We start from the raw sequence: 26,620 nt of genomic DNA on the forward strand, positions 1-26,620 counted from the left end.
GACAAATGCCTGGTGGAGCCACACATTGAAAAGAAGATTGTCTTCACTGCCAGCAGCCTCCTGCAAGTGTTTTCTGGAATTTAAACACTCTATTGGCTGTCTTACAAGAAATTCTCCAGTCTCCTTTTTAATTTCCTCAAAGCAGCAAAGCCAGGAGATGCTGTAACTGCAAACACTTCTTCCACGGGGCTGGTGCTTTACAAGAGCTGCTCATACTGAGTTCTGGCTTATGTGACTTGATGTTTCTCAGCATCCCTAGCTCTTAACTGGGTTCCAGTCCTGGCCGCAGAGCAGCATTCCCAGGTGCCTCCATTGCACATCCTGAGAGATGCAATGCAGCACAGCCCCATCACTTTCAACTGCTTGAACTGGGGTTAAAAAAGACAACCTCAAATTGTAAGTCATTGCAAACTATTTTGACCCTGTCTGAGACTAAGAAACAGCACTGGCTATGCAGATATGTGCAATTCTGCTTTAAAGCTAGCCCTAGGCAAGATGTAAAGCCAGCCCAATTCACAAAGCCCTCTGACCTCCTCCTTTCCAAAAACAAGCACAGAAACTAAAGCTACAACTTTGCTGGGTAAGAAAAAATCAGACTCAATAATAAAGCAATTTTATGGCAGCCATAACCTCCCTGTCTCTTGCTCCTAGTAATTCTTCCATGGGACACAGTCTTTGCTTGTTTCTCTTTTTCCTGCATGAGTATACATCAGCATCACTCCCACTTCTTATTTCATCTCAGTCTGAACTTAGTACCTAACTAATTAAAGGCAGAATAAGTGTCTTCATCTTATATTTAGCTTTAAATCTTTATGAGTCTATTTCAGACATAAAGAAAACGCCAACTTCTCTGTTCTTTTCCGCTGTGCTATTCTATTTCAATAAAAATAGCAGTGGAAGCATTGCCTTAACTGTACATCTCTAGACAATTGACAGTTTGCACCAAAAACCACTAGCATGTTATTTAAATATGTTTGCCTTACAACAAATGCATCCTGAGCACTGGAATTCAAAACAGATCTCACTGGCATGGGATCTGTGAAAGGCCTGGGCTGCCTGCCCTGTTCCACTGCTTCACTGCTATAACCTGCACTGAGCAAACCAGATTATTCACATGCCAGTCCCTCAATGACATGATCATGGCATTGGAGGAACAATTGTTCAGAAAGAGAGATTCGCTTCTTCTGAAAGAAAATCCAGCACCGTATGTTTTTCAAATAGGAAACCAAAAGATATTAATTAAATCTCTATCCAGCATGCGTACAAACATAAACCAAGTGGGCACAAGAGACAAGGACACTGCTTGCACTCCTTTAGCCAGGAGGCTTTGAACAATTGTAAAAAAATAACTGTTTTGCTCTACACAGCATTTTTGGAGGTAGCCTGAAAAGGAAGTAATGACTATGAAATATCTTAGAAAACAGCTAAAGCCCAGTGGTAAGAGGATCCTCCTCTGTTAAACTTGCCAAACCAAAAGACATTTTTATAGGTTATGGAAGATCCTAACTTAGAAACCAAAGCAAAATTACTTCATTGTCATGAAAGAGAAACTCTCATGCTGAAACTGCTCTCCATTTTCCAGACAATTACTACGAAACTCGGAAAGATAAAAGGCATAGGGACAGAAGAGAATGAAGTCTCAAGGTACAAAGCTCTTTGCAAGGTGCTTTGCAGCTTCTCCCTCAGCTACCACCTCATGCTCACTTCTGCTCTGAGAGCACTGTCTTCTAGGAATGATACATGACATTCCAACTCTCATTTTTTATTTCTGCAAAACTGAACAATTTCCTGAATAAAATGTAATGTTTGGATGTAACAATGCTTAACAAAGTGTAGTTTCACTTACAGATAGCCTGCAACTCTGAAAGATCCCAGAGAGCCTCATGAACTTTACATATAATATACTGAATATACCAAAGCAGACCAAGTGAGCCTACTGCAGAACAAAAAAAAATCAACAGAAAGGCCAAGAGTGACCTACAATACTGCCAAAACCCGTATTTTCCTTTTCTTCAAATTTTAGATCTCAAATGTTTCAAGTGCCTTCTGAGGGTTTGAGCCATTAGAGTGCATTTGGGTCATGCTCTGAAGCTTTGATATTAGACATATTTTTAAAATGAAAGCTGCAATTTAAGAAAAAAATGATTGATGTAAGAAACATGAATTAAAAGAAAAAATAGCTCAAATCTTTGAAAGATCTGACAATAATTACTACATGTAGAGCAGAAAATGAGTACATTTAAAACATAAATGTACTCATAAATGTTGAAGTAAGAGTTTTATTTTATTGTTCTCCTTAGAAACCTAATGATCCAGCACTGTGAGAACTAGCTGAGAGCATGAACCTGTCCTTACAGAGGCAAGCTGAAATTTTCAGGCAGTTAAATAAGAGAGGCAGTTGCTAAACCCACCAACATTGCTAAACTCACCAGTAGCTACATGACAGATTTTGCTGTAATTCTCCACCAAACCTCACAGGTAATGGAGTAACATGCATTAGCATGTCAAACTTTCCTCTTAAACTAAAAAATCAAGGTCTGGACTCAGCAGGAATAGGTAGAAAACATCTCCTATCAAATACAATCAAATATGTTAAACTAATGGTGAAATATTATCAAATGACATAAATACAGGGAAAAGCGTTGAAGTCAGGGAAAAAAATAATGCTGTTCCTGTGGTAATTTAAACCACTAAATATTATACTTTTAAACTTTACTTTAGAAAACCACCAACCACCATGGTAACCAGTATTAAATGGATTATACCCTCAATCAGGAAAAGGCACTTTCTCAATAGAGTAAGGGGTTTTTTATTAAATTTCCAGCAATAAGAATTCCTTTTTGTCTATTTGGCTTTGTGATTTGTGTGTGTGTCTGTGATAAAGGAAGTTCAAATCAAGTGAATTTATTATATGATTGCTGCCAATTCTTCTCCTACTGAAAAGCAGCAAGAGAAGCTCTGTGTGGAAATAACTGGGAAAAGATTTACTCTGCTATCTGAAAATAAAGCTGCAGTGATATCAATTGAATGGGGAATTTGACTCTTAACCCAGTATATTTTTTTACCTATAAGATGAATTGTACCATTCTGTGGAGGGAAATTATACAGAAGAGTATGGCTGGATATTTTAAAATCTTATTCTTATGTGCAGCAGACTATCAATAAGTGCTTATTTTTTATGCACAGATCCTTACATTATTAAATAGCTATTTAAAGCTTACATACAGGAAAGATTTTTACCAAATAAATACCGTATATTTTCATAAATAAAATAGTATTTCTTCCACTTTTACATCAGGGGTATGTCTAAGAAATCAATGGTGTGGACATTTGAGCAATACATTTTATAATCTTGAATTTATCCTTCTTACAACTATATAAAATATACTATGAAATGTGAGATTTGAAATCATACTTTTCCCCCAGTATTTTCCTTCCAACAAGTAATGCTTCATTACAGAGGTTTTGAAGCCAAATTTTAGCCCAGTTCTTACATGGTGATGACAAAAGCTACAGACACATCACCAAGTGAAGGCTTTCACCTGCAAGAGCCCAGACTTACTGAAACTTCTCAAAGAATTATTTAATTACTAACTTGATCACATAATTTTAATATTTTTCTTCCTTGCCTCCAGCAAAATTTCTCTCATTTAATATCAAAATTTGAACTTTGAAACATCCCCTTTATATTTTCTGCACATTCCCACAAACTTATTCCCTGAAATTTCCCTGTGCATAATCCTGCATATATGGATACTCCAAAACATATGGAATTTTGAAAACCTCTGTCAACAGAATTCTATGAGAAAATAAAATCAGCAGCCAGTAAATCAAATGTTAGAGAAAATTAAATAAAACAACTGCCTTGAAGCAATAGTTTTCCCCTGAAAATATGGTTTAAATCACCATGATTTTCCTGTTAATACCAATTGCATATTTCATTTTCAAAAAATTAAGGGGAAAAACAAGAAATCAAGTATTTTTATTTGTATCTAGTATTAATATTTACAGTCTAGTTACTTAGAATAATCAATCCATTCCAATAATTTCCTCATGATCAGGAGATTACTAGAAGTTTTTTACCAACTGAAACAACCAACTTAACAGAAACAAAAATATTAACATTTGACAAATATATGATCATGTGAAATGATCATATGACCATGATCATATATGGTCATTTAAGAAACATTGTAAAGTAGAATACAAATGCGTAAAAACTTTACAACTTTACTAATTTTAATTTCAAATGGCACTGTGCTGCATGCCATCCAACAGCACAATCAAGGATTTAATGCAACTGAGAGATGGGTATGCTAAAAAAATACACAAATAAGTAAAAATAAAATAAATAAGATCTTACATGAAAGTACAGAGTTGATAAAGTAGGGAGGGAAAAATAAAATAAAAATAAAAAATGTTGTAAACTTTCCTAGATTTCATAAAATCTCTGCCCACAAGGCACAACAGAGCCCTGCAGCTATGACTTCTTAATCAATAGGATTCTTGACAGAAATATCAATCCATCTTTCCCACTGAACAGCCAGAGTTTGGAATTTTCATTGAATTACTTATTTTAGCAAACCACAAGGTTGTAGGTTTGCTGCTGAGGTTTTTAGCCTAGTCAGTAGCAAAATAACCCCAAAAAATTCATCCAGAGCAATGGAGAGAAGTATTCCCACTTTGATTCAAGTTTCAGATTATTTATACAGAATATAATAAAGTAATAAACACAAGGAAAGAATTGAGCTGATCTTAGTTTCTCCTTATCTTCTAGATAATGACTGCATATATATCTTATGATACATTCAAGAGAGGTTGTGAGTGTACAAAATATTTTTAAAGAGGAAATAGTTTTCTATTTTTTTAAGCATAATACAAAACAAATCAAGTTCATATTCTTCATATTAAGTTTAGAATGAGCATGGGACTGCATTCAGTGACTCATTAGTGATTGGTTTTTTAAAATTATTTTTTAATGCTCTTCATCTCCTGATGTTCTAATGAAATAGATAAAAAAATATTTGATTGAAACTTCCATACATAAGTGAATCACTTCTAAACAACCATGAGAGTGAAATGACACAGTCTAACTATTTCCTCCAACTCAAAATCTGTGGTTATTTGCTTGAGTACCCATGAACCCAACAGATATAAATTATTTCATCCCAAAAAACTCACCAACACTTAAAATATCAAATGCTTAAACACCATAGCTTGCCCTGGACAAGCTTTTGATTTGTGTATGAATCTAGAAGAGGAATGCATTACATGTGACTAAAAAAGAGATTTTTCTGAAACTCCAATTTTAAGTTCACTCTTGAGAAGTCAAAATTCAAATTTCTGTTTCATCTGTGTTGTGGAATTGCTGTAACTTCTGATGAGGGAATTCCACAACTAGGAAAACCTCTTCTCTTCTAGTTCAGTAAGTGGGGTAAAAGAACCTTTTAGGATAGACAAACTCAGGACAGCAGACAGTGGAATAAACAGTGATGAAACAGACACAGGACAAATAACACCAACAACCACAGAGATACATGAAAGACAGGCTGGGGTGAAGGCCTGAAAAGGGTTCCTTATGTGCAGGGTAGTCAGTAAAGAACTGGCATTTTCAGCACTGAAACTGTTTTCTGTGGTTCAGGTGTTACCAAGGACAGAGGAGAAATTGTTGTCTTTTTCTTCCTGTTCTTTGTATAGTCAGAATGGCATCAATTCAAGTCCAGAGCTGGTAGCTGATAATCAGATCACTCATTAACACCTAAAACTGATTAATTGTATGGGCACAAAAAGAGGGGAAAAAGACTTATCAGTGAAGACTTCATTTGGAACTTAAAGATATCATCATTCCTGCTTTTGTCATGATAAAATTTCATCACTTAGTCCTAATCTTGATTTCCCATCTCATCCTGAGAGTCTTCAATCAGCTGGACACCAAGTCCCAGGGGAACAGTAGAGCTGCCAGCACAGCTCTTTCTCACGGATATACACAGATCCTCTGCATCAGAAATTTTTGTTTCTTTACAATTTATCAAGCAAAGTGTTACAGGTAGGATCCAGGCCAGTTCATTGAGTCTATCAAAGACAAATTCACAAATCCAGTGTAAGTGGATGTCCTGTGGCAGGCAGAGCAGAAGCTCCTGGCAGCTTCCCTGCTGGGGAGGAGTCAGCTGGATTCATGTGCCTTCTCCCCAGTTCCAAACAAAACTGCTAAGGTAAGTTTGTTGTCAGACACTATTAAAATAATTAAAACTGCAAAATTAATAAAGTTCCTATTTTAAATAACATGGTGTACCTGATAGAACAGACTGAAAGAAGCGTCTTAACTTTAAGGCTATTCACAATTAACTTCAATGTGATATTTGTACTATTTGATAAGTTACTCCACTTCAGCACTTGATTGTTCTCAGGACTCCATTTGTTGTGAAGGTGCAAACTCTTCCTCTAAAAACAAGAGGCTATTGCAGTCCAAAAAAAAAGAGTACTTTCCATGACGGGTCTACACATTCCTATGGTCTTGATTTTATGATGTGGGAAAATGTCTAAAACACCTTAGTACGGTTCCAAAACCCTAGAAATTATATCACTGTAGATTCCCAACAAAATAAGTGACAAATGTAATTAATGTAATTACCAACTCATATGATTTTTTTTGCCTTACACTAATGTTTTAAAAACTTAAGAGAAAGGAAGATAAATAGTAGTAATTCAAGTTTGTTCTTGGAAAAAAAAATTATTTTTAAAAAGTCTTCAGTACTTTCAAAACATTACTGAAATTTGTGATGTAATTCTTTTAACTAAAATCTAAGTAATAGTGAAATTTCCTAAGAAATGTAGGGAACACTACATCCACCACTAAAGCATCTGCAGATCAATCACAAAACCCAGTACCAAAACAACAATATGAAATGGGAAAAATAGTGATTATTCACTAATCAAGGATTGTAATAACTTTAGGCTACATTTAATTGTACTCACAGTTGACACTGGTCTCCTTTGATTCCCTTAGTTGTGCAGAAACATTTTCCTGTTTGCATATGACAGATATTTGCATGTCCACTGCATGTGCAAGCTGTAAAACCAAAAAGGAAAAATGAGATTTCCTCACTCATACTTAATTTGATAATGAGGTGAATATTCTTAGATTTTAATACTTCATCCCAAACACATTTCCTACAAGCTCTATTGAAATATATATCTAGTACTACTTCAGTTATAATCTTTTTCAGAAAAATTCACTAGCATATCACTTACTTTATTTTCTGCAGAGTTAAAAACTATTCCTGCATCATTAGAGGCTGTCCTCCACACCTTAAGTAACAGCAGTTTGAGGAAAGCAATTAAAATCTACCATTTCAATGTGCAACCCAGAAAATCATTCATAATTCATCTTGGCTACACAGGGTGAAATCCTGACCAATGACAAAATCCATTTAGCTTGAAATGTCTAATTAAAGTGTCATTGCAGATGTTTGGCAAGAGATCTAATATAATTGGAACTCTTGCTATTTTCAAAAGCGAACAAAAAGAAATCTCAGAAACCATTTGAACAAAGGCAGAGCAAACACTACAGGTATAGTCCTCAAGAAGAGTTTTCTAGAAGCAGACAACTTTTAAAGCTCCTGGAATCTGAACTGAAGGAGAATCACAGGAACAACATCACCCCCCCACTCCACTTCAGGGCCAAGGAAATTCTCTCCACATTGGTCTGCTCACTGCCACTCTTGCTGCCTGATAGATTCTCACCTCAAAAACATTTTCCAATTCCCAGTTCCTGAGTTCTCTTCTTCCTTTTCCTTTCCACGTTTATTTCTATCTTGTTTAGGCAGCCATTTTTTATTCCTAACCAAGTGTACCAAACTTACTAATCTCTCCCTGGTAAATGTGTCAACACATCCCCACATCAATAGAATGACTCCCTACTAATATTCACATCACACCCAAAGTCTTTCTTTAATCCAAAGTAACTCTGAACCCACCATGATGTTCATATTAGGCTTTCACTGAAGTTTTAATTATGACTAAGATAAAGGATTTAATATACGAGGTCCTGCTTGGGAACAGATATGGTACCAAGTAGTGACCTGTATAAGATAAAAGTTTATTCTCTGTTTTATAATCTCATATTGAATTCCTATCATAGATTGAGTTTTAAACTTCCCTTATACTGATAAGGAATAACACACAATAAATCCTTCTTTGACAGTGTCCCATCCCATACACACTCTCACCTCTTTGCCACAGCCTAAGACAAACAGAGAAAAAGGTACAAGACAATGTAAAGCCTAATTAAATGTAAGATATTATTGAAATAATATGCCCATTTCAGGACTTGGTTTGTTCAGCCCTCAGAGCTCATTAAATAGCCAGCTGAACTTAAAGAAGAATTCTTACTAAGAAGGTGCCAGGCATTCAATCTGTCTGCAAGAAACACCAGAAATTTCTGTGCAGCACATAGCGATGTGTGATGTTTTTCTCTGTTTCATAAAACAACACCTCTGAAAAATACCTGCAGTTACCACAAAATCCTACATGTTGTAATTCTGCTATCCTCTTGACACTCTACATTAAATGTTCATTGAAGTGCTGCCACTACATTATCAGTTAAGTTTTTCCAAATCCATTCATGTTTTCCACTCTACATTTATAGAATTATTATTTAGGCACTTTAAGCTGGAAAAGCCTCTTCACAAAAGTTAATTTTAATTGTGTAAGTCTTTGCAATGCTTTCAGTGAAAAATACAGGAATATATTTTTAGTATCTTATTCTGCTTATAGTTAAGTACTCTTAACAGTGATGCTCCATTACAACACAGCACAAAAGTTATAAAGGAGCTAAAAGGGTAAATTCTGAAGCACATTCCAAAAGCTGTCAGTGTTTTCACAAATATAAAAGCTATTGCAAACTAACCTTAATTGATTGCTCCCACAATTATTGCTCATTTAATAGGATGTAGATCACAAACGTGGAAGTGGAAAACATAAGTGATTATATAGCAGCAGCTCTTCAGTGAACATTTATTACTCTCATTCAGCAAGTTCCTATTATTAACCTCACTGGTCCTGGATAATACCAGGGGAAAAGACAACACCTTTGCTTTACTTTTTAAATCTAGAAAAAAAATCTGTTTCACAGCAATGAAAGCATATTTCAATATGCTTTTTATATGCAGGTAATTATCTAGGGTTTGCAAGTGTGTGATGAAAAATGGATTCCTATCCATCTGTGGATCTCTATGTGGGAGTAACCAAAACAAAATTCATTTCAGCCATTGCTGCTGTTACTGAAGCAAATGTGAGTGCATGCAATCAAAAAAATGCAATAGCAGAGCAGGATGATATTTTAGGATATTTGGAAGAAGACTGACATTCTTCCATTACCCCAATATTTCTGTATTCCTCTATATATATTTTCTTTATAATTTTCTATTTGTTTCTCTCTGCTTAACCACTTTCAGTGAATGGTTACTCCTGGGATAATAATGCAGCCAACAGTTAAAACTGCAGCTAAGGTAGGATCTTTCCCAGCCTATTGCTACTTAAACTAGACCAAGTCTTGGGATCAGTTTTAAAATCATATTTTGTACCAATCATTGTCAGCTGGCAGAAATCAGGAAAAGAGATTCAATTTATATTTTCCATACTTTTCTGAGGCCAACACTTGAGTTCATTCACTGAAAGGGGTGTCAAGAACTAGAACAGGCTGCCCAGGGAAGTGGTGAATTCACTGTTCCTGGAGGGATTTGAGATGTGTGGATGTGGCACCTGGGGATGGGTGTTAGTGATGGGCTTGGCACTGCTGGGATAATGGTTGGACTGGGTGAGCTTGGAGGTTTTTCCCAAACTAAATAGTTCCATGATTTTGTGTACTTTTTGCTGCACCTTTGGACAGAAAAAGCGAGTTCAGACAACCTCAAGTCTTCCCAAAATAATTCTGTGCATTCATCTCCTACTTGGGTTTATACCATGCACGCCTGCTAATTTAAATACTTAATTATCATGCTTTTACCAAGAATTAAATATTTAAAATAAATAATCTATGGCTCACAATAAAAATCTGCATAAAAGGTAGAATTTAAACATTTCTTTTGTTATTTTTTACATATTAAGTGAAATGATGACATTAGAGCTTTAAAAACAAGAAGAAAACAACTCATCCTTGCAATATCTACTCTATTTTAGAGAAATAGTAGCTCAAAATACTCTTTTGTACAACATGCAGATTCTAAGTGGAACAGAAAGATTATATGAAAACAATATAATCCAGTAGAGCAAATCCATGCTGCAAAATCACAACCCTATAGAATTTATTAAATAATAAATCCGCTGTATGATTGATTCCAAGTTGCCAGCTCAGCATATAAATGTTCTTGCTGACAGCAAAAGAATACCCATCACCATTTCCATGCAGTGTGCATTTTAAACAATTGAATTTAAACACTGATTGCTTAGCCCCCATCTCCAACATACAGCTGCAAGAGCATTTTTGCTCTCAAATGGAGCTCACTACAGATGGTGATTTAAGTAAATATGTTTGCTTACATGAAAGGTTGCTAAACCAGAGCTGTACATGGATAATTACCATCAGACACCTGGCTGATGTTTTTTAAAGGAAAGCTATGACAATACCTTTAAATACTGAGGTGTGATACTTTGTTAATTTTACTAACATTCAAGGCATACGTTAAATCAAAAGAAAAGGAAATAGAGCATTTCTTGTAGATTAGGCTAAGTAAGAAATAGCAAGTATAAACTTCTATTAGATCCAAAATTTTAATGCTCAGTTTCCCTGTAAATGTTCACCTATGTAATCTATTAGTCTACTCATATGGCAACTGCCCTACAGAACTATTTTCTACATTAGGAATATTGCAAAACTGTCTAGTCACTTAATTCTCTAGAAATGTATATTTAGCTAGAAGCCCCTGATACCCTTTTCGCATTCAACAATTGCTTTTATAGGAAATACATCCATTCGGCCTTTGAGACAGGAAATCTAAAAGCAAAAAATGTGCCCAATAACACTTCTGCAATATCACCAAGTAGCATTAAAATTAAGCTAAAGAACTGCTGTGAAGGCAATGACCAATAAAACCAGGAGTACAAAAAAAAAAAAAAAGAGAGAAAAAGCAAAAAGATGCTATAAGAACATACTGCTGTACATGCAGTAATGGAATTGTCATTTTACAGTGACATGATTATCCTCCAAAATAAATCTGTCTTAATAGAAAAATTAACACATATAGGACTAAATTTCTTGTTTTACCGTGTGATTTATATTTCTTTGGTCTCAAATTAATTTATTTTTATAGTAGCCTAATAGCACAAAAAGAAAAAAACACAGGTGTACTAACACAGTGCTAAGGACTGTGAGACAGAGAGAAAAGGCAAACAGAACAGACAAATATTTTGGATTCCTGTCACTCAGATACCCAACTTTAAGTCATATTAGAACACAGACAATTTCACTCGAGCTTGAACTAACACTACTGAGATCATGTGACCACTGGTAAGGCAATTATTTTTTCCTGAAAAGCAACAGTCAACAATCTGGAAATCACAGGTGTCACTTCCTTCGCTTTTAGGAGTAAACATACATTCCAGAAGTGGGATATTTATCCTAAAAAACCCAGAAACAACAGACAGGCTGATTATCTGTGGCAGAAATCAAAATTTACTTTGGTTCAACCTAAAGACAAACTTCTTTAATTAAAGGCTTGTATTTGTTCTTTAGCCATTTTTGCTCTGGTAAAATGGCCCTGCAGTGTTTCTATTTCATTATTCCTTCTGTTCAAAGCATTCATCCTGAAAAGTGAACTGATTTCTTTTGTTTATTTGTAATAAATACCTCTCAAGCAATCACAGTAAAGCTGTCTTTAATCATCAGCAAGTAACAGTATAAAGACAGCTTGGAAAATCATAATTTTCCTTTATACAAGTAGATAATGAAAATGCAACACACGAGATTAACACTGAAAGAAAGACAGGATCTTTTTTCTTGTTAGGAACTGAGCAGAATCTTAAACAATTAACAAGAGTAATGCTGCGCCTGAATTTCTCATGCCAATACTGAGCCATTGCACAGAATTTTTATAGCTTTCTGTTGGAATAATATGCATTTTCTACCAAAAAACATGCTGAACAAAAACATTGTCACATGAACTCACAAAATACAGTAGCAGCACTTTCATGTTTTCCATGTTAATCTGTTTGAAAAACTGAAACTTTTACACTAGCTTTGAACATAGAAAAATGAAAAATTCCAAGGGAAATTATTAATACTACTTTATTTGGAGATAAGTTTAACATGTCATACTTATCAGTTTCCTTTTCATTCTTTCCACTTATTCATATTTCTAAACATAATATTAATATTAGTTACCAAAAACTAAATTGCCTACAAACTTAGACTGGGTTAACCTACAGATTTTAAGAGTTCAACTCAAAACTGAAGTCTATATCTGATGGGACAGTTTTTACATATCCAAGCATTTAAAGAGACCCTTCAAAAGAGTCAAAATATCTCTTCTTAAATTACTCTTAATTTTCCTCAGCTGTGAAGAGATTTCTCACATGAAAACACAAGAGAAAACTGGAATTACTTAAAAAGGAAGTAATTTCCGATCTGACAGACAAACTTTTACCAGCTTTAGTAAAAACTAAAATAATCAGTCTTGACAGTTATTCACAAAGAGAAAACATAAAATGAAGTTTTTGGATACCTTTATGGTCTAATGTCCGTATTGAAATGTGTTTAAGACTTTTTCAGACAATAGAAGGCCCAGTACCTGCTATTATTATTATTATTGTTATTGTTGTTATTAGGTCTTTTTAAATTTTAAGACAGCAGCTTCTGTACTATTTTGGAAATTTTGGTCAAAAAGCTCCTTTCATCAAAAGGCTGTTAGTTTTTCCCCCATTCTCTCTAAAGAGAACACTTTGGAAGTTATAACAAAAAAAAATAGAAAGACTATTATAAAGCAGTATGAAATGCAAAAGTATTTAAAAGCATTCAAATGTTATTCATAGCAGCCTTAAAGGTACGAAAAAATTCCAATCTAAGGTGAAAAACATCTGAAGTCAACAACTGGTGATTGCAACTATTTGTGTGTATGTGGTCATTCAGAGTAAAAGCCCAAAGAAAAGAAATGATTTCTACAATTTATCAAGCAAAAATGCCACGAAACGTAAAGAAGTCAGCAAATAATTTCCCTCCCTTAGCCATTAGGATGTACAAAATACAACTGATTTTTAATGTATTCCATTGCAAGGGAGGCTTTTTTTTCCCCCTAAATAACTAATGTGGTCTGGCATCATAATGTATTTCATTTACCACTCAGAAAATGAAGACAGAATCAACTGCAATCAAACTGAAATGCCATTACAAGTTTTTTTGAGGATCTTCTTTCGATCAGTTGAGGGATGAGTTGCACAATGTCTCAAAATCTATTTTCTCACCAGCTATGGGGGGTCCCAAGTCCCCTCTAGGGAAAGGGGTGACATTTCCATCCAAAACACATGTAGAAGGGGAGATGCAGAAATTAGAAACAAGCAAAATTCCTACTTTTTCTATTGCATTTGGGATGAGAAGACTGGCTTTAGTCAAAGGCTTATTTGAGGATCAAGTAACAGTGATTTAAGAAAATGTCATCTTCAGCTTGCAGCTGCCTGCCCCCAGTGCCCCCTGAGCCAGACACAACATCTATGTGAGCTCTTGACATCACCTTCAATCCAGGGTAAAATATGTTTGTTTATCAAAGCCTGACAAAATCAGTACATTTCTAGACAGCTGAAAGTTTCTAAATCATGTCCTGCCTATCTCCTCTAGGAACATAATTTGGAAACCAATGGATTTACACATTTCATTAGGAAGGTGAACATACTGATACAAAGCTCAGACAGCACATCAGAAATACATTTTATAAGTGTTCCTTACCACATAAAATAAATTTATAGCATGTAAACCTGAAAAAAACCCCACAAAAATAAGAATGCAGAGCAACTGGTTCATCATTGTCAGAAATCGTGCTCCACAAGAGCATGCAGGAGGACTTGATCACTAACATCAGTGAGAGCAAGAGAATTGTCATTAATCATTGCAAGAAGATTACATAAGAACAGAGATAAAGGAATATAATATAAATCAAACTGCTGTATCTCTTCAATATCTGTAAAAGCTATAAGTGGTGATCAATTAAAGGATGCCTGAATTCAAAGTTCTCAGGGTAAGATGCTGAACAAGCACAAAATGCCTGCTACTTACACAGATTAAGATAGCACAAGTTGTTCTTATACTTTTTATTATTTCAGATATTTTTGTTGCATAGTAGACCTCAGGAACAGTTTAAATTAAGGTCTTTTCATTTTTCATTTTAAAAAAGCTGCCTTGTTCCCACTCCACTAGAGTAAATTAGAATTAACTTTGCGGGATGGAGAAGTTACACAAAGCAGCCTAGTGTAGCCATCAGGCTTAAGGAACAAAAGTGTAGTTGATAAAATTGGTTACTAGTGATTTAACTACACAATTACACTGTGATTGTTCAGGATGGAAATAAAACTTTCTTAGGCAAGAAAAAAAAGTCGGTTGTTCCCCACAACCAATCATTCCAACAGCAATCCTAAGGTGATGCTTGAATCAGTTTGCCATGCTGACTGCTCCTAAAATCACGTAATTCTGCTATGAGAACACACATCCTGGTTTAGGAAGTAAAGGCAGATTTGGAGAAACAAGAGGTAGCTTAAAACAGTTGTTCTTGACAGAAAGTTTATAAAAGTCTTCTGTATGCAGTCAAGGAAAAACATCAAAAATGTTAAACATGTTGAACAGGCATCCTGTCAAAACCTTCTGAAATCCCACAGTCACACAAATAATCTCTCTCTGGAGGGTAATCATGCTACATTTAACAGTTTTCTTCTTTTTTCCTCTCATAAAATTATGAGCATCTGAATGTCTATTGATACTTGACAATTGTACTTTCGCTGAAGTGTAACTCTGGGTCCTTCACTTAGCATTATTCTAAGTAGGTTATGGAATACAAATGTATCTATAAAAAGTTTCCTAATTTTAGTTTGAGTTTTTTGTTTGAACTTACAATTAATTGTGCTAGAAATCATACTTTACAATATAGCTCTAATCTACAAAAAAAGAAAAAAAACTCAAAAAAATTATCTGTGTACACAAAAATTAACAGCATATTGAGAAGTTTGCTTAGCACATTTTACTTGGCAGTCAAAAAAAATGGAACAGTAATTTTTAAAGATGCCTTTTTCCAAGTTCCTCAACAAAGTTTTTCCAATGGCAATCCACTTCTGGTTTAGTAGCACAGGACTGATTTTGAATACATTCTGATTGAAGTGAACCTAATTTAAATTCATAACTAAGCCCAAAACCAGGCTTCACTCCGAGTTCAGACTATCTTGGATACTGTTCAGTAAAGAGCCTTCATTAAAGGAAGGAAAATAAATTTTCAAATCACCTTTGGGGAAAAATGTCTTTTTAAAAGAGCGTTTATTCTGACTGTTCAAAATCTGCAAAAAGCAACAAGAGGCTTTTCTTGAATTATTGTGCTAGAATCCCTTTTCTTTGTGTTTCATATGAACCAAGAAGCCCTTTTCCTTCTACTAAAACCAAATTCCAGCACTTTAGTTAATATTATTATAAGGTATTTCATTTTGAAAAACCAAGGGATTGGTGCCATCTCTATTCAATACTGAATGGTAAAAAACAAATTAGGGAAAACAAAACAAAATACCACTACTACTGCAAAATGGGATTTCTTGACAGTCCCTTCATTCATCAAAGCCTTCTGCTATTTTGTTTGTACAGCATGAACAAAATCATGTTATCTGCTGGAACTTAGCATGTGAGATTTTCTTTGTCTGAATAATCTTAAATTATAGCTTCTTATCACAGAGTTTTGCTGTGAACTTGTGACACACTGTTTCTTATAAACCAAGGTACAAGCAAACAGGTTTTTTAAATTTAGCTCCGAAATTATAGTACCTGAAGACAGTACAGAGCACACTATATTCTTTCTTCCACCAACTTCCAACATTTACCTGTTTTTATATAAAATGTCTTTATTCACATAGGCTCCTGTGGTCTTGTGTCATAAGCATCCAATCCACTGAAAATCCTTTTTTTCTGTGACTAACCTTGAAGTGGACTAAAAGATACTTGTGATTTTTTAATTTCATACTTAGTCACTGTGAAAAGAGAGCTTCTAGAGTACAGTATTTAACCTAATACAAAGTTTCCTGTAAATTTCAGACAGCTAAAGATGGAATGCCAAATGTGTGATCTTGCAGCAGTGAAGTCCAAGTACAATTACCTACATGCTAGACATTAAAACAGCTAAGCAGAAAAACTATATCAAACCTCTGTATCCCAAGCTGCCATTTCATACTCTAAGAGAGTCAAAACTCCCATTTGGACATCTGTTCTACTTTAGGAAGATGCAGAAGTAAATGCTTTTGCTGACATTTATACTGCTAATTGAGGATATTTATGCTTCCTACATTTCTGGTTTTTTGCAGCAGATGTCAGTTAAAAGCTCGTAGCTCTCATTGTTAGTCCTACCTTAAACAGGATGCATAGCCCTAGAATATAACATTTTGGACCAGAAACATTTTTGAAACAGAACTGTGTGTTGTAGAAGGAAAAAAGTCCAAGTTTACAGCTGTCTCTTGATGAAGTTTTAAATGCAAGACTTTCTCTCTGCTTTTTGGACTCCAAAAAGTCCCTTCTCAGGCCAACAGCACCTGCACAACTTTTCCTGTTGAAATAGCATCATCCATCAGTTCCTGAAGCTGTGTTTTTGTCTCCAGGTGTTTTAAAACTCATAGAAAAATGGCAGCATATTTGATATTTACTAAACAAAACTATTCTTAAGGAAACAATTAATTCCATATTTAGGTTTACTGTCTTAAATAAAGTCATACAAATTTATATTCAGATGCTTTATATTTGATGCTTCTCTACCTGCCCTATGCAATCCCAAACTACAGCTAATTCTAAAGCTACATAGCAATAGTGTTAAAGTGAAAAATTAAGACTGCTGCTTTCTGTTCACTCATTGCTTAAATAACTTTTTGAAACCTTGAAAAATAAGTCTAAATGTAAATTAGCAGGTACCTTTCTATCAACTATATACACCATTATTTTTTTAAAAAAAGAAGTAAATAAAAAACTTTTCCTTGTCATGTTATGAACTTTTTCCTTTATGAAAGACAGGTTGCTTTTGGAAGTGTATGAAATTATGTAATCTGCTGTCCATCAAATTTCATATACAAATGCTGTGTACATATTCATGTATACATTGTAACTACATTCTAAGAATATGGCTGAGGAGCAAACAAAGACATCCTGCTTATGTCATCCTGGGCTCTATGGGCCAATTTTCCTGGGATCTATTTTCAATTAGTTTTCCTTAGCACATTTCTCATAGTTTTCCATAGACAGCCTAATTCAAATTGATTCTTTTGTGGCTAAAAATCAGAATGGATATTACTCTAAAGTATGTGCACCAGAGTGGGTTTTGGTGTAGGCATCCCATCTAAGGAACCCCACAATTACTTTAAGGTAATCAAACTGGATTCTTTTTTTAAATATCTGACACACTGATTGCCCTCTGTGCTCTACAGGAAGAGAGCTCTGTCTGTTCTTGAGGGTGCCCATGGCAGCTTTTCACAGTCTTTCTTTTGGAGAAGAAAGGAAAGAAATCAGAATCAGCTCCTCCACAGAGGGGCATGATGAAAACACATTATGAAGGTTGCCACTGCTGAATAGGTAAAAGGTATAGAAATAGTGCCAGAGAAAACAATTTGTAAAGTCACCCATTAGGCACCTTTAAAAGTTAGCTAGAATCCAAAATGCAAGGAGAACATTGTCAATCTGCTGCCAGGATGAGTTTAACATCTTTCTCATGTCTCTCTTTCACAGACACTTGAAGTAATGGCTTGTGGCACCCTTGGCCTCTCCTCTCAAAGCCCCACATCTCAGCTGTCAGTAACTCAGCAGAATAATCACATTTTCTGAAGAACAAGATTTGAACACCATGGAAGAGCATTCTTCAGATATAACTTCAGTGACAACACATCAGTAATAAGTTTTAGTTTTTATTCTTTTAACCAACACAAATAATCACAAATATGTACCTATACACCTAATCAACTGCTGGGTTAAATTTCACCAAAATCCTTCAACCTAAGGTACTTTTAAAGTAATTCTGACAACTTGGTATTTTATTGATACCTGTCTGATTTACTTTTTAAATGTCTTGAGGCATTTTCTGTAGTTAAATGCCAGTTGGGTGGCTCATGTCTAGAAGCCAAAGTTTATGTGGAATGCTTTCAAGCAGCAGCACGTGTAGATGTATGCACATAGGTGTACAAATACAGGTGATGCACACATGGTGTCTATTTGCTAAAAACATACTAACTTTTGATAATGGTTTGAAGACCTCATAAAAAATCAAATGTTTCCAGTAAAATGTTAACTTTACCTTTCCAAACAGAATGATTACAAACCAAACATGGGGGGAAGCTGCTGCCTTTGGTACTGCAAGTGTCCAATGTGTGATAACAGAGAAAGGAAAAGATCTATAAAGGCAACAGAAATGCTGCAGATTTGCTTAAAAAATCCCACCCCAACAGGGTGTGGTTGGAAGCTTTTACAGGATGGTCATCAGTGTCTCAGGTGCCTTTAAGGGCTGCTTAGAGAACAACCAGTGCAAGTTAAGACACAATGCTCCTGCTGTGCTGGGACTCACAGTCTCCTCCTGCAAAAGCAACAATGGCAGCACAATTCTGGGAAAACTGAATGCTGCTTGGAGTGTTATCCCATTATTAAAGAAAATGACAATACAGCAAAATGCTTACATTATCTTATTATTATTAAATATATTATACATTCATTGCGTGTGTCATCAGTTACTGTAAAGAATTTTTTCCTGGCATCTCATAAATAGTAAGGATAATTTTTTAAAATACCATGCATAAAGAAAATGTCAAGGTGATAAGCAGCTAGAGCAATTTTGTTAACACTGACAACTAAGTAGTGATTAATAAATTTGAAAATAATACTAAAAATCATCACTAAGATGAAACAAAAATTGTTCCAAGAAATCTGCTATAGTGGGTGGTTTTTTGATACATAAAGTACCAAAAAAAGTACAGTCTGCAGTACACATACAACTCTACTTTTTTCTAGAATTTCTATTTAAAAACTGCATATTTCCCAGAAATGCAGCAGGTAACAGAGCAAGACCCTGAAGAAAACAAGAGAAACCATCAAGTCAGCAAGCCAGGACCTGTTCCCACCTACAGTCAAAGATGTTTTATTTCCAAAAGCCAATAATATTCAAGAATGAATTTTCTGTTAACTGAATTTCAGTATTCATACCTTCAAAATCATCCCTCAAATGGGACTAGAGCAAAATCTAGAAAAAAAAATCTAAGTGATTTAGAATATCTGCTTTCAAGCCCTTCAGCACCTCAGACTGAAAGGCTGCCCAGGTGTCCCAGGAACAGACAAGGCTGAGCTGTGAATTTCTCATCTAATCTTTACCACAATGCAGAATGTGCCTTATGCTGTTCAAGACAGGGTTTGAATACTTAAATATTTCTGGCACAGGCTGACAAGCACTGAAATGAGCACTCCAAGGACTGCCTATGGATTTGCTTGTCCTGGAAACCCAAACCTGTCCCTTCCCAGAACACTCTATTCCCTCATGCTCACAAATCACCTCTGCCTTCCTTATTTTCTTGCACATTGAGATAACTAAAAAAGGATGCTGTTCCTTGACCTGGTAACTTGGGTGGTACCCTCTCTTAATGCTTTCTTTGCTAGACAGGGAGTTTAGATGACAAACCTTAAGCATATGCACAGGGTCTGGACTTATTAATTTGTGCACTAACATTTTTTTCCAAAAAGGAAGGCAAATCTTATTGTACAACTTAAAATATTTCATAGTTTAAGGTAAGAAATCAATTTCATTTTCTATTGTGGCTATCTATTTGACACCACAAACTCCCTGAAACCATTTTAATTAGTACAAGAACAGATAACTAACAGATTACAGTCACAGAACTTCCCTTATCATAAAAGACCCCTGCAATTTATTACTGATTTTTGTACAGAATGCAGCAATGAATCAAATCTAAAATAATTCAAACTATATATTTGTACAATGAAATGTCAGAAAGAACTGAAGGAGCACATATATCTTCACTGCAAGCCACATCTTAGGACAACTGAATATAAAGCTCATTTTTACACCACGAATACAAATTCTAATTCTCATTCTCTGTATTGAAAAGAGACTTCAAGTGACACAATTTAAATGAGTACTTGGTATTAGGTATGGTTATTTCAAGAAAAAGAACACTAATGATTTCTTAAAAATATGAATATTGCCAAACTACTGCCCATCAGCAGCCACAATACCACATTTCTGACACAAATAAACCAGTTTTAGCTACAGGGGAAACCTGCATAGGATGGAAAGCTTTTTAACTCCACAGTAACTAAAATGCTACAGATGCAAAAATAACTAGTATATAACATACTAATATCTTAGTAACATTAAGGACCCAAAATATGGTAAATATCCATAGCCATATGGCAATACACAGCTCATTTTCCTATATAATCAGAACACTTTATCTTTACCCAATACCTCCCTGCTTTCTAGATCTCAGACTCCAAGACACTACAGAATATTAGGGCTGGAGAAAAACGTGTGGAATCAGCTAGTTCCCTACCCGTTTCCAAAGCTTGAGAGGTTTGAAAATTTAAAAGGGATAGTGCAAGTGGTAATGCAGATTTCATAGCATATTTAGGTAATCCTTCACAGTTTAACCAGCAGAAATTTTTCCTTGTATTCCACCTTAATCTTTCTTGTTGCAACCTAATCCCATTACTTGCTCCTCAACCAAAATGGGGATGTGGGGGAAGGCTCTTTATCATGTCCCTCTCTTTTCAGCTTCCCTTCATGCATCTGAAGCCTGCTATTATGCCTCCATCTTTTCTTTGTCCTTCTGCAAGGTTTGACACATTTACTAAGCCTGCATCATATCAGAATGCAAAGCAAGTCCTGTTTTAAAGCTACTGAAATGTCAGCAATTATAGTGAGTGAAAAACTCAAGAAGTCTTTTTTTTTTTTACCCATTCTTTAATCACAACTATTCAAAAACTTTTGGAATCTGAATTATATCTTTTTCTATAACAACTGTTACTCATTCCATAGTAATTTAACACCATAACACTATGCAATACCACTATAAATGTATCAGTTATCTGATGACAGTTGTAAAGCCACCATTAGTACCAGAATAGAAAAAAATAATTTTATTTTAACAGAATTTGCCATCCTTGGATAAAGGTCAGAACAGAATTGATCACTCAGAGGTGGACAGTCATTTCTTTCAGAGCTTTCTGAATTACCTCCTTGGAGTGTAAACAGAAAGGATTTAGGAAAATACTGGCATAGTTAAGGAAAAAAAGAAAAGTTTTCCAAGGACTTCAAGGCTTGCTATGCATGTCCTCCTCCTTCCTGAGGGCTAGTGGAACCTATATAAAAAGGAAGGTTTTCTTGCAAATCATTTCAGCCTGTATCACCAACAGCCAAACTAAGAGCTCAGATTTTACCTCTATGTACATATACCATGACAGCATGAAATTAATGTGTGCACTGAATACATAAGTACTTTCATCAGGACACTGGGAAAAAGTTATTTTATGTCATGAGTGTGCTAGGGAAATGACCTGCACATTTTGTCCCAGAGCACATGACTTCACCTCTGCACTGCAGAGATCAAGAACATCCTCTGTCCCCAGCTTTGACTGCTCCTCTCCAATTCAAAGCCAGCTATGCCCTTGTAACTACAGCAACTTGATCCATGAAGAATATTACAGTATTACAGATGTACTTTCAGAGTTATAGTCATCACCTTGTCATGCCTTTAAAAAGTTTTCAACCTGCATCCTCAAAGTAATTACTCAGGAGCTCCAAGGGAAAAACCACACCATGTGCTCAGCCAGCCATGGAACCAAAGGTTGAGTCTTGGTGGAAAATCAAAGTTGGTGGGGTCCAGCCAGAAACTCAGCTGGCAGCAGCAAACTGACACAGGATGCAATTCTAAAGATGACTGGTTTGGGTGTTTTTTTGGTTCCTTGTGATGCTTTGTCCTTTGATTGGCTTTTTCATATAAGTTCCTGCCTTATTTTCTCCTTATTTCAGTCACACTTAAGCTCAGCTTCTAACTGGGTTGCCCTTTTTTCAACTCGTATTTTTCTCCATATATTGCCATTTTAATTATGGTTTTAATTTCCAGCCAACTTTAATTTTTTTTTCTGCATTACCAATAGCATTAGCAGAATGAAGGAGAAAAAATATAGAACCATTACTTTCTTTCTTTATGTTTGCACTATGCCTGATCCCAGCTATGGTTCCAAGATCCTCTTAATTCCCAGTAACATTGATTTGACTTATCTATGGATCACTGGTATTTTTTCCTGCAGAAATCCCTGGCCCACAATTTGGGCACTTCTATCACAGTACTCATGATACTGTAGAAAATCTAACAGTTCACAATTACTACATCCTTCAAAATGTCCTAAGGATGCAAACATTTATTATGCACTCTATACTAAAAATACAACATAGCATAGCAGATAAAGCATAGAAATAATTATAATTTTTATTTTTTTAAAGCATTCTCTAGTCAAAATAGCTCCTGTTAAAATCATGTCTACCAATAAAAATATGCATTTTTACAGACTAGGTTCGAAAAAACAAGTCGTAAAATTTATAATTTTACTGGTCTTATAAATTGATTTCAGCCATTATTGCACCATGCATATTTCACTAAAGGTGATTGAATGCTTATTTGGTTGATAGCTAATGTATCCCTGAAGAATAAAAGCTATATGAATACATCATTTTGCCATAAAGGTGATACAGACAGCAAAAGAACATTTTGTCAACTTCAGGAGAAAAACTGAACTATTAAGAATTATTTAAAGCATCATAAAGCCTCAGCAAAATGTTCAATTGTCAATAAAGGTAGACATTAATCTTTCTATCCCCTTGAACACAATTTTTACATATCGTGCCTGAGTGTACCAGATGTGAATCTTTATGCATTGCCTACTGCACTTAGAGTGCTGAGGAACCAACAAACCCTTTAAATGAAGAAATACTCCTCGAGAAGCAAAGGTCTGCTCAAAGAAACATCAGTAATGAAGAATAAAAAGTCAAGGGGCAAAATCTTTCAGCACCTTCCTAGATTCAAAGCCAACCTTAATGAGGTTCCATATTGAATATGTTCCTCCTTCCACCATTCAGTTTTAAGGGAAGGAGTTCCTGTAGCCCTACAGCAATACACAAAAACCACCTGGAGTACTGGACTTCATCCTCTCCTTCACTTCAAGAAGAATCCTCCACTGCAGCAGTTTAAAAACTAAACTTTGAACAGGTCTGGGTACCTTGCCATCCTCAGCACACAAGGACTTTTTGTTTCATCTATACATGAGTAAGACCTGTTAGTCTTATAAATGCATAATTCCTCCCCTAGCATCACATATTTATACAAATCAGTGTTACCAGAGATTCTGGCAGATACTGAAGTTTATTTATAAGTAACTTCTCACTGCCTCTAACAGGATTGTTCACATGGAATTTAATGAAATCTCTCTGAAATAATTTGAGGTGTTGCTCCAACAAGGAAGTTTCTTCCTCCTCCTGAGAGAGCAGCAATTGCAAAATAATGACTCCGAATGAGTTTCTCTTTAAATATATTAATCTAATTTTCAATCATTAGTTTAGCTGATCAGCTCATCTGTACTATAAAATCAACTTTTAACCTTTAAAGAAAAGTTAATTTCACATTACATTAAAGACATTAAATTCGCATTACATAAAATGTCATTTTGCTATTTTTCTTTTTCCTTCCAATAGAAGAACTTACCTGTACACTGTCCTCCATTTGTGGGATCCCCATAATATCCTGGCATGCAGGTCTCACACTGTTTTCCTGTTGTTAGGTTTCTACACTGATCACAGACATTGCTGTTGATGCAGGTGCTGTGGCCATTACACTGGCAAGCTGGAATACAACATTTTTAAAGATTCATTAGTAAATTTCTCTTTGGAACAAAATCATCTCTATGTGATTATGAAACTGTAGTACAATGTGATTCTGAGGAGTTTAGTCCTGACTAATAACAAGCATAAATATATTTGCACTTTGACACAGAACCTCTTCAAAACAGCATTGCAATACAAGATGGATTCACAAAAAAACTGACTGTGACATGCAAGTTTTAAGGGGGTAGGGGTGGGTTATGAGAAAGGCTATATTTGGAATATAATATGGAATGATTTAATTAGTCCTTACAGCTTTAAAATGCTGTCCAGGCATTTCAGAAATCTTTGAAGAGGTAGTAAGTCACTAACTGAGACTCCATGAAAACCCCAATACCTATATACAAATGTGAAGCATTTGAAAACCTACTGTGATGGAGAATATGAACTCACATATCTAGTGGGCAGAAGGAATTCCCAAAATAAATTAACTAAATATTATCTTATTTTAATTTTCCTGACCTTCATTAGCTTTGGCATACAAAGCAATTTTAAGGACACCAGGACCACATCAAACAGTTTCAGTTGCTCCTCACTACAGTTGATTTTGGAAACCTGGATTCCTGTTGACATAATTTTTTCACACCTGGCCTTGAAAGCATAAAATTGCTTTTTGTCAAATAATACCACTATAAACCACTGATCTTGCAGCAGAACTCCACTCCAGAGCTTCACATTTTGGGGAAACTCAGAAAGTACTGATCACTCCTGCAGCAAAATCACAATGTGAATCCTGCCAGCATCATTGATCCTCCTGCCAGGTTTTGAAGGATGACCTCTCTATAGAGTGGAGCTTCAGAGCTGATGGTGTCCAGCAGATTAGTAATCTGTCAATTACAGCAGCTTGTCAAATGTCAAACCATGTCAGACCTGTCAATTCCTCCGTGCCAAAGTGGGTGGAAGACATGCAAGAGGACAGCTATCACAGTGAGATTGTATTTTTTAAAAAATTTCGTTTTTTAATTTAAATGTCACAGTGATTGGTGTCTTGGCTAGGGGAAAAAAGGGATTGGGATTCTCACTGCATGATTTAAAAGTTTTTAGAGCTGTTTTATAATTTAGCAACTTCATATATTTATAGCCATTGCCAGACTTGGCTCATAAACCATTAAAACCTCCCGAGCTGACAATCTCTTCTTTCTTCTGTAACTATGCCTAGACAATCTTCCAAACAAGTATTAAACATCTCTGTACCATTAGGTTTTCTCACTATCTGGACTAAATCTCTAGAAATCACAAGCCTTATTCTTCCCAAGAATACTTGATTTTTAGACACCTTTGTGGTGTCTCCCTCATTTTCAGTTTGTTGCCATTCTCAGGAAAATCTACACAAAAGTACCATGAGCTGCAGCTCTATTTTGGGGTCTGTTACATGTTTTACACATTAAATTACTTAAAGCAAATGTAAAAAAAAATACAGCCCAATAAGCAAAAATTAAAAACAGAGAGTACATTAAAGAGGTATTCTATTAAAGTAAGATTGCCTAATTAAGACTATATCATAGTGTAGGACAAATGCTTAATATTAATATTCTCTAACTAGTGAGCCATTGATTTATAAATTATCTATTCTTGCTAATGCTTAGTTTTGTATTTCTTAGTTTTTGTGCTATACAGGGTGATGAAAGTAACCTTAACTGTAAAGTTCAGATTTTTCCATGTCATATTATTATCTGGTCATACATGACAGCACTGAATTCTTACATTTTGTTGAGTCAAAGTAAATGGAAGAGATTTTTGAACAAATTCAAAAAAATATATGTAGACAATAAGAAGGCAATCCTCAACTGATATGACACACCATGGAAAAATTACATTATATATTTGCTGGTTTCCCTAAAAATATGCATCTCATTGGAAAAAGTCAGAAGTGCAAGTTCAATAAATTTCAAAGTTGGTTCAGTGCAATCAAACTGGAGACATCAGTATTAAATAATTTAAAAAGTCATTAAATTAACGAGACACAGTAATGAGTAATTAGGTAAGAATTAGGAGTTAAATTTGTAAAAGTTCTTTTTTCCTTAAGTCCTTTTAATGTACATCACTGGCAGTAACAAAGTCATTTTCCTCACACACAAAAATGTGCTTCAGCTGAATCCTCAGTTAGGCTGCCCTGGAGAGAAGCAATTTTATGTCTAATTTGCCTTGGACCTCTGTGTCGAAATAGCTGATGAAGCTGACAACTGTTGGTAATTATATTTTTAAGAAAAAAGTTGAAACCAGGAAAAATTATGAAAAGGGTGTCTTCATTACAATCTGGATCTAGTGTAAAGATACTTCATCTAGTTCTAAACAAACTAGTTAGAATCTACTCACATTGCTTTTCAGAGGAGAAATTTAGACTTTAAAGAAAAACTTGGGCTTGCATTTTACCTAAACCTTTCTTCTCACAAGGTGAATGTCAAAGCTATTTTTCTTTGCTTTTTATATATAAGTTATTTGCAATTTTATTTATAACAACAGTTCAGTTAAACTAA

General features: G+C 35.1%; 1 protein-coding gene across 3 annotated transcripts in view; it reads right to left on the reverse strand.

Annotated features, from left to right (window-relative positions):
• The window catches only part of ATRNL1 (attractin like 1), a 428,690-nt gene that overhangs the window by 291,872 nt on the left and 110,198 nt on the right, over window positions 1–26,620 (reverse strand). For all 3 annotated transcript variants that reach the window (XM_059476726.1, XM_059476727.1, XM_059476728.1), the window contains exons 19-20: window positions 23,968–24,105; window positions 6,976–7,069 (exon numbers count right to left, since the gene is read on the reverse strand). In XM_059476726.1, the coding sequence (XP_059332709.1) occupies window positions 6,976–7,069; window positions 23,968–24,105 (232 nt within the window). The remainder of the gene's footprint in view (window positions 1–6,975; window positions 7,070–23,967; window positions 24,106–26,620) is intronic.

This window comes from Ammospiza nelsoni, chromosome 8 (assembly GCF_027579445.1).
Source record: "Ammospiza nelsoni isolate bAmmNel1 chromosome 8, bAmmNel1.pri, whole genome shotgun sequence".
Classification (NCBI taxonomy): domain Eukaryota; kingdom Metazoa; phylum Chordata; class Aves; order Passeriformes; family Passerellidae; genus Ammospiza; species Ammospiza nelsoni.